The sequence below is a fragment of the Ipomoea triloba genome, chromosome 14 (genome assembly GCF_003576645.1).
Source record: "Ipomoea triloba cultivar NCNSP0323 chromosome 14, ASM357664v1".
NCBI classification, from domain to species: Eukaryota; Viridiplantae; Streptophyta; class Magnoliopsida; order Solanales; family Convolvulaceae; genus Ipomoea; species Ipomoea triloba.
The window spans coordinates 4,918,258-4,928,324 of NC_044929.1; the positions used below are offsets into that span (position 1 = coordinate 4,918,258).

Consider the following 10,067-nt stretch of genomic DNA (forward strand, 5'->3'; position numbering starts at 1 on the left):
TCTCATTTCTGGTTTAAGATCTTGATCTTCGGAAATGTCGAAATCTCCGTGGGGGAACATCGGCGACTGGGCTGCTGAAGCCGAGCGAGAGGAAGCGGAGGAGCGCGAGCGAGCTGCACAACATGCTGCCAATAAGCCAGCAGCCGCCGCCGCCGTCTCTGCTGCAGGGGACTCTCAGAACTACCCAAGCCTTAAGGAGGCTACCAGCACCAAGCAGAAGAAGAAGACAAAGATGAGCTTGCAGCAGTTCACGATGCAGAGCTCGTATGGCTCAGGCCATGGCTACGGCTCCACTAGCCGCTTGACGACGGAAGAGATGCTCCGGCTCCCTACAGGTCCCAAAGAGCGGTCCGCCGAGGAAATGCAACAAGGACGTCTGGGCGGGGGGTTCTCTAATTATGGGGCTAGGTCTATGGGCCCTCCACCGGGTCGGATCCGAGATCGAGACCTCGATGGCGAGGCTTCCTGGGGCGCCGATCGGAGGCAATATGGAGGGGGATTCGATAATGAACAACGGAAGGGCCCACCATCTAGGGCTCCGGATTTCGATCAACCCTCCAGAGCTGACGAGGTTGATAATTGGGCTTCCGCGAAGAAACCCTTACCATCGTACAATTCTAGTCCTACTCAAGCTCCTGCTCGTTCAAAGTACGGTGCACTCGGAGGCGGCGGTGGAGCATCTAGGGCTGACGGGGACGACAACTGGGGCGCTTCGAAGAAACCCGTTCCCATTGCTTCACCGCCCGCCAGATCTTCGACTTTTGGCTCGGGATTCAGAGACTCGAGGCCTGAACCCGAGCGCTGGTCGAGGGATGGAGTTCAGAGATTGGTTTTGGAATCACCTAAGAACGAGCAGGGAGGTGACAATGTGAAGGTGAACAAGCCTAACCCATTTGGGGCAGCAAGGCCTCGGGAGGAGGTGCTGGCGGAGAAAGGTTTAGACTGGAAAAAGATGGATATGGAGAACGAGGTGAAAGTAGGTACTAGTAGACCAACGAGTGCGCAGTCTAGTAGGCCTGGAAGCTCGCAGTCTGGCCGATCTGAAGGATCTGCATTGCAGGGTATGGTAGAGGAGCCGGTGATGGCAAAACCAAAGGTGAATCCTTTCGGTGATGCCAAGCCAAGGGAGGTATTGCTCGAGGAGAAGGGCATAGATTGGAGGAAGATTGATTTGGTCTCAGAGCATCAATGCAATGACAGGTTTGTATTTTTTTTTTCTTTTCATCTTGAGATTTAGAATTGTTTGGCTTTATGAAAATGATGCTGATAATCTATGCATATCATTATGAAATGCAGTTAGTGATCATTGTATTAGCTCTTGCCTGCTTTTGTGTGTCTTGATTTTGTGTATTGTATCTATTTCATGACAAAGCAGTTTGAAAAAATGGAAAATTTTATGGTCGAGGAAGCAAAATGCTAATAAAGTCATTGTAGTGGTAGTAAGCATGTTTGGAGAAATGGTCATACTGAAAGTGAAAACATGAAAAAGTTGCTAATTAGGAGTTAGGACTTTGTGGTTAATATTTTGATGTGTTGGATGTTTGGCTTCGCATCGTGACGATGGCTAATAGAAGAAGAAGTTGGGTTCCCTGTGGTGAAGGGAAGGCAGAACAAGAGAGAAAGAAGAAGCTGGAGGAAGAAACTTCCCTTTTGATTTTATTCAAATTCTAACTTACTAAGACAATGTAATACTTCTCCATATATATATAGGAGTAACAGCTTAAGACATAAGGAAACGATATTCTAAAATATGCTTACTTAAAGTAAAAAGAGCAACGGCTAATAAAAATATAAAATAGGAAATAAGATAACTAAATTGATTCCAAATCAAATTGAGCAGATTGGGCAGCAAGATCTGTATCTTTGACCCAAGACTGTATCATATTTGGCATAGGCTTCTGGATGTCTTGTTTAGGATTAATAATTTGGTAATGATGGATGAGAAAGGAGCATACCAAGATAGAAGTATTTTCTTGGATAGTTGGATAAACTTTGTTAAGTTAGGCACGCTAGTTCAAGGATTTTAAGTTAACATTAAAGAGAGTTGGCTGAGAAATATTATAAGAATTAATACTGATTTTTGTCACTAGATGGCATTTTCACTTTGTGTTTGACTATTAATTTGATCAAGTTTAGCCATTCCACTTTTTAAATTGACCAAATTTAGTCCAAAATGTCCTAACCTCTAGAAGGTTGAAATTTGGTGAAATGTCCAAAAAGTGGGGGTATTTTGGATTAAATTTGGTCATTTCAAAAGACCAAGTGATTAAGTTTTGTCAAATTGATAGTGTAAGACTAAAAGTAGAAATGTCACTATAATCGAGGGATCAAAAGTGGTATTAATTCAATAATATTTACCAGACTGCCAGATACCAATAGATTGGGATTGAGAACATAGTTGAGTTGAGATAATGCTTTATAGGAGCTATAAAAGAAGATATGTCACAAAGAAGGCATTTTAATTTTGTCTCAGCTAAAATTATCAACTTAGTTTTGCATAAAGGAATCATACACAAAACAGTTGCAAATGTAGTACTCTTAGAGTGACAATATGTATTAATGGGTGCTACTTATTTTCTGTAGTTTTCAACATACATTCTTAGTTAGTGTTAGTCAGTTGTATTCCTAAGTATATGTAATTGCACTTCATTCTATGATAATTAGGTGGAGCAGGTTTGAACATGATGGATGTCTTTAATATGTCTTGTGAACTGATAGGTGAGGTTTGCCTGATGAATGTTTGTTGTAGTCAGCACAATGCTTTGTCCTTTTATGTGCTTAACTGTTGACTAATTTATGCATATGGGTCTCAACTAACGGTTTGGATATTAAGTTTGACTTGATCAAATGGTTTGGATGAAATCATCCTTATAATTCTCGGTATTAAATTCTTTGTTTATTCATTGGTTTATAGTTCTGTTTCATTGATTGTGTCTTTTATATAGGCCAACTGATTTTAGTGTCTTAAGAACAAATATAAATAGTAAAGTGGGAAAGAAGCATGTACATTACTATCCCCCAGTGAAATACATACACTTCCTTTCTAGAGTCATGCATATCACATGTAATAACAAAAGATTAATAATTCGCATAATACAGCTTTACTATATTTTTTAGAATTACAGTAGAATCATGCTACTTGCATTTTGGTTCAGGAGTGCATTTGGCTGTGTGATTGTCATGGGGATGAGCTGTGCTATATTGTGTCATAGGCCATTAATTCTTTTCCATTATCCAGTAAGGGAAGTGGAATTGCGTATGCAGTTGTATATGTAGTGATAAAGCAAGAATTAGAGGTATTCTTGTCTGGTTTTTAATCGTTCATTCTTCTCCAATGATAACTACAATACAGAGTAATATGAAATTATATCTACTTCAACAGAAATCCATCAATAAGTTGTATGAAGGATTTTTTATTTTTTTTTTTGTTTTTTTTTTTTTTGTTTTGTTTTGTTTTTGTTTTGTTGTTGTGCCTGTATTTTTCTCTTTTACAAATTAGGCCTTAGTTATATTCAACATACAATATCACACCAGTTAGATGACTTCTTTCTTCTGCCAAATGAGACATAATAATCGTTTTTCAAATGCATTTGCATATTTGTATAACCAGTTGTCTATTTGCTTGTATGAGCATTGGTGTATTATAATTTCATTATATGATTTAACTATCAAAATTCATCTTGTGAGAATAAAAATAAAAGAAGAAAATGAATAAAATATCTCTATATCTGGATGTGTTTAATTGGAGTACAATATTTCAGACCAGAGTCAGAAGAGGAGAAGAAATTGAAAGAAGAAATAGAGAGCTTGAAAAAGGAGGCACTGCAGAGCTCTGATGAAGACCAGGCTCACTTGCATCATCTGATAAATCAAAAAGAAAAAGACTTGAATGTGATGGTCCATGACTTGGACAAAATTCATCTTAGTGAGAAAGGCATGGAAAGGCCAGGCTCAGGGTCAGGCAGAGTTTCTGGCTTTCCTGAGAGATCCCCTCCTCAGCGAGGAGGCCAAGGATCTGTTGGTGAACGCAGAACTGATGATTTTGTGGAGAGGCCTAAGCTGCATGGTACACAAGATGCATTGTCAAGGCCATTTGACGATAGAAGAGCCTTCCAAGCTGGTAGAACAGGTGAGGATAGAAGAGCCTACCAGGGTGGTAGGCCTGATGACAGACGATCTTTTCGAGGTGGTAGAGAAAGAGGATTTTTTAGCGGCAGGGACATGGAGAGGTACTACTCTCTCTATCTCTCTCTCTCTCACACACACACACACAATATTCACAGTTGCACACACCAAAACACATGCTTTGTTAGAGAAAACTAGAATGACATAAACATGTTACATGTAATAGATGAAGATGGAAATGACAAAATTTTATGAAATTTTTTGTAAGTAGTCAATAGGATTGTAAAACTAGTCAGATATATTGACCAAAATGATCCAATAATCAACAAATTTTATGCATTAGGATTGAGATATATTTTATGCTATGACCTTAGCTTTAGTGGAGAACAAGAGTGGAACTACATTTTTGATGCACTTAATATTATATAGCTCTTTTTTTTTTCTTTTTTTTTTTAAATGCTTTTTTTTCTACATGCTTGAGATACATTTCAAATCTTTAGTCCTATGTACATGTGAAGTGTTTGAATGGAGTATATGTATTTAATTAATAACTCTAATACACTCTTTGTTTTAAATTTGATTAACATTAATTTTAGCTTAAATGTTTAATTGCCAACATTTTTTTTTTTTTTTTTTTTTTTTTTTTTTTGGGTTTGAAAATAATATAGTATCTCCTATATTTTGTAAAATAACAATGCTGCGAATAAACAATATTCATTTTGTTTGAGAAATAATTCAAATTCATAGTTAGTTCATGAAGATAATGATAATATCCTCTTTTAGTTTGAAATTATAATTCAACTGCCTAGAACTAAAGTAATTCAAAGAGTTTCAACCTTCAAGCATCTTTTATAGTTCATTATCAATACTTGTGTAAATAATCAATGTGGGGCTTAGAGAATAATTTATATAAACTTAAGAAGTGTTTAACTTTAACCAAAAACAATAAGATTCCAAAACAAAATGATGAGAGCATTATTTGGCTAGTAAATATATAGATTTTGCTTTAATAAGACTAAGAAGTGTTATTATGGTAACACACAAATTATGGCTGGTTTTGTAGTGGAACTACTTGTGTATGTGTGTGTATGTGTAAAATGTAAATGTCACTCTTCCAAAAAGCGGAATAAGAAAGTGGATCATTTGTTGAAAAATGGGTGAAGAATTTTGATTTTAGTTCCAGCTGAGGTCCACATCCTATGTGGATATGCTTTTTCTTTGCTCAACCTAGGGGCATCTCTGGGACTATTCTGTCCTTTTTTTTTGAAGGACAAATGGGGGATAAGGAGGGGGGACTACAAAATATTATCCTCTGTACTTCAGAATCTAGCAAGTTGATCTTGGTACATATAGAAAACTATGCATTCTTGAAAGGGTTTTTTTTTTTTTTTTTTTTTTTTTTTTTTTTTTTTNTTTTTTTTTTTTTTTAAATAGTAATTCCACTTGATACTTAAGAGTAGGATACTAGGATGAATGAGTTGCTTTGAGGAGGCAAGCAGTTGAACTCTGGACTTAATACCTACAGAGAACAATACATTCTGAAAGCTTTCTTTATTTTAAGTATTGGTAATCCTTATTTGAAGGCACCGCCATGGGATTTAACCCCTTTATATAGAAGTGCCCTGTTGTGTATGTATAACATATCTACAAAGCTTAACAAAAGATATAATCACAGGAAGATACTCTCCTTCACATCACCAAAAAGAAAAAAAAAACAATGCAAAATAGTTTTGTATAGGTGCCCTAGGCAGCTGTTATTATTTTTTAAAATTTTGTTTGTATTATTTGTATGTGTTACGGTTAGAGTATTACGAGAGTATATGTTTTTAGAGTATTATGTGCTATATTTTGAATTTGTGGGGCTGGACTTCTTTATATAGCCTTGCCCTTTGGGCATATGGCTATGTTTCCAACTTAGGGACGAGCCATATCTCACAATTTGTATTTTATTCTTTCTGTACGAGAATTGCACCAGAAGTGGTATCCATCGTGTGCCATTAGTCATTAATGTATAACGGGGAAGTTTCATTTATTTATCTCTAACTGTTGTTGATTGAGTGAAGTTCTTACAAACCGTTAGTTTATTTTATCATATCGTTTGGCAGGTCAAGATCCGGTAACAGATGGTGAATCTCAGCTGCAGTGGTTTCTCTAATATCTGACAAAGTTGGTGAATTTCATCTGCAGTGGTTTCTCTAATATCTGACAAAGTAGTACAGAATAATTTTTACCACGTCTCGACTATTTATCCTAATTTTACTGTGAGGATCGGAGCTAGAATGGGTGAACGCTGGCACACTTTTGCGGTAATTATGACACATCTTGAAGCCGCTTTGAATCCCAATTTTGCACCCTTTTCGCTTCTGTCTTAGAGGCTAAGAATGGTTTTGCTTATTGGTCAGAAACACTAATGTAACAACACCATATCTGCTCTTGCGGTCTTCTTTTTGGGTTTTACCTATACGAAGTAGTTCCATATTCTATTCTTTCCGAGTAGTTTACGTTGGAAATTTAGTTGTGTTTGGGTCTTAGGTTAGAATGCTGCATTGTACGGTAAGACATTCTTGAAATGCTTTGTCTATCTATGGCTAATGAAATCATCAGTACATATTATATATAACTAGTGGAGTCCCACTGCTTGATTTGGAGAATTTCCTTTAAAACTTGCTTTGTATTGTTTGTTACTCCTAATTTTGGTAAAAATATATTAATCAAAGATGAGAGAAAATTATTACTAATAATAAAAGAACCTAGAAAATCATGGAAGATAATAATAATGAGATATCGGAGAAGTAAAAATAATATGACAATGGAAGATTAAGAAAATTGAAAATAATATAACAGTAAATTATCATAGAGAATAATATAATAATAAATTGTCCTCCGTAATAGAGGAGTGCAAAATAATGGGGAGTAGAAACTATAAAACCCAAATCCGACTCCACTGGGGATCGAACCCAGAATCTCTGGTTTCGTAGACCAGCGCCTTATCCATTGGGCCATGGAGTCAATTTGTTAATAAATTTGACTGCAAACGTATATCAATAATTATTATTTTTGAGTACTACTAAAAAAAACCAATAATTTTTAATTTCTCAACCATGTCATTTTTCATTTTTCATTTTCCATATAGGGTAATTGTAGAATTCATCCTTGAGTGTTGGGAATGCTCACTTTTCATTCCTAAGTTATCATTGGTGTTGCACTTTTCGTCATTTCGTGCTCACTTTTGGTCCTTGAATTATACTAAAATTGTAAATTTCATCCCTAATGTTTTATTAGTAAATGGACGAAAAGTGAGTATCACAAACACTTGAGAACAAATTTTACAATTATCCTATAACTTAGGGACGAAACGTGCAATTTTACATAAAATTTAATAAAAATTATTCATTATGGTCCATGGAAAAATGGTTCAATTTGGTAAAATATGTCTTCCTAAATTGTTTGTTGGAAGACATTTTCCAACTTTGTTATTTTTCATGTTTATCTTCTTTCTCATTTCTTTTCTAGTTTCCATATTATCATTATCACAACGATCCTAATGACCATCATCATCACCACCACACCACCGCTACCACCATGACAACCACCGTGACACCCTGATATTTTAAACAATCTTATTTTAATAAAAGTACTCTCAAAAATAAAATGTATTTTATTTTCCTAAATATTTTAGCAGAAATGTTTTCAAAACAATAAATAAATAAATATATAAATATATAAATAAATATATAAATATATAAATAAATAAATATATATATATATATATATATATATATATATATATATATATATATATATATATATATATATATATATATATATATATATATAGCCATTGATTTTACCTAAATCAATGTCCAGGATTAACAATGATAAAAAAATACGATGACAATTTGGTATTTTTGCATCTAGGTCAAATTTGAGGTGCGTGATTTGTATATTTAAGTTGCGTCAATTGTTGAAACTTAATGTGCACCATTTTAAAATTTTAGGTGTGTGATTTGTGTTCTTAAGGTGCTTTGTTAGTGTGCTTGAGGTGCGCTATTTTAAATCTTTAGGTGCGTGATTTATGTTTTTAACGTTCATGTTTGTGTACGTAAGGTGTGTTTTTTTGTGTTAACCGTACAATTGGACGGAAATAGAAAAAAAAAGCAAAAATTGACTCCACTGGAGATCAAACCAAGAATCTCTTGTTCCGTAAATCATCGCCTTATTCATTAGGCCATAGAATCAATTTAATAATAAATTTGACCGGAAAGATAAACGAATAATTTTTAATTTCTCAACAACGCCATTTTTCATTTATGGTCTGTTTGAAAACCTGAACAATGATTTTTGAAAGTCATTTTCTGTGTTTTCATGTGTTGAAAATAAATTTAATAGAAAATATTTATGGTCAATGAAAAAATGGTTCAGTTTATTTGGCAAAAAATGTCTTCCTAAAATTTTAATTCGAAGACATTTTACAAATTCATTATTTTTCATGTTTATCTTCTCTCTCATTTCTTTTATAGTTTCCATATTATCATTATCAACATGACCCTAACCACCAGTACCACCACAACCACCACCACACCATCACTACCACCATGACCACCACACCACCACCTCTACGACCATCAGACCACTACACTACCATTGATGTGGTAAATATTACCGTACCCACAAATACGTATAAATAGTATGGTTATTTAAGGGAAGAAAATAATATAATAGAGTGGTAAAGAAGGAAAATCATTAAAAAAAATACTAAAATTAAAATAATATGAACCATTTATTTCAACAAGCGATTGCACCAACATTTTTTAGTTCCTAACCTAACTTTATTGACTCTTATTAAATTTGTAGAGATGTAGATTAGCTTTTAAGTAATTTTTTTCCTTTCATATTACTTTGTATAGATCTAACCCATCTAAGATTTTCTTTTGACAAATCATTTAGATTTAATTTTGGAATATGGTAATATTTTCTGATATAGTTTTAATTCATAATTTGGCCTAATTTTATATTTTAACTCCATTGGGTTTTTCATTACCAATTTCATCCCATTTTGTTGAAATTTGAGAATAAAAGATAAATTATTATCTTATTAAAATGTTTAAAATAGAAAATAAATTTATGATCCATTTAGAAACACGAAAAATGATTTCCTAAAGTCATTGTCAAGATTTTCCTATGTTTGGGTATTAAAAAAAAAAGGTAAAATATCAATGAAAAAAATGCTCAATTCGGAAGAAAATATCTTCCTAAATTTTTAATCAGAAGATATTTTTTGCATTCTTTATTTTTCCGTCTCCCTCTTATCTCTTATATATCTCTTCAAGCTTGTTTCCAAATTACCGTTTTATTATAACTCCCACCATCACATCACCCCACCCCACCCATCACCACCATGCCACAACCATCACACCACCACTTATTATTGTTGTTGTTGTTGTTATTATTATTATTATTATTATAAAAAAAAATAATATGTTCATGCTAATGACCTTGTGATTTTGTGGCACGTGACTCTCCCAAATAGGAGGTCATGAGTTTGGTATTTGATCTTTGTGCTTCAGTATGTTAAAGTTATCAGCTAAACAGGAAATAAAAATGAGTCATTTTTTGAAAAATATTTTTCATATTTTCAAACGTAATGTAGTTAAAAAAAATTAATATTAATTCTTTGTGTTTCAGTAGGTTAAAAAAGTTATCAACTAAACGAAAAAAAAAAAGAGTCATTTTATGAAAAATATTTTTTATTTATATGTTCAATACTTCAACGTAACGCAGTTATGGAAAGAAAAAAAGTAGGAATGAAAGAAATTTGATCTATTGAGAAATAAAAAAAAGAGTTAATTACCGATTTGGTCCATCGACTATGAGGATTTCACCACTTTGATTCTTGACTTTAAAAATTGTTCAATTGCATCCTCAACTATGCAATTTCTTTC

The 10,067-nt window shown here is 33.9% G+C and overlaps 1 protein-coding gene and 1 non-coding gene across 2 annotated transcripts; one reads left to right on the forward strand and one right to left on the reverse strand.

Annotated features, from left to right (window-relative positions):
- Positions 1-22: 22 nt before the first annotated feature.
- On the forward strand, positions 23-6,745 carry LOC116004377 (eukaryotic translation initiation factor 4B1-like). The gene is made up of 3 exons (XM_031244404.1): positions 23-1,200; positions 3,762-4,229; positions 6,231-6,745. The coding sequence occupies exons 1-3, from the start codon at positions 35-37 to the stop codon at positions 6,253-6,255; spliced, it is 1,659 nt and encodes a 552-aa protein (XP_031100264.1). The 5' UTR covers positions 23-34; the 3' UTR covers positions 6,256-6,745.
- Positions 6,746-7,061: 316 nt separating this feature from the next.
- TRNAR-ACG lies at positions 7,062-7,134 on the reverse strand. The gene has a single exon. It is a non-coding gene; the product is annotated as a tRNA-Arg (tRNA).
- Positions 7,135-10,067: the final 2,933 nt, after the last annotated feature.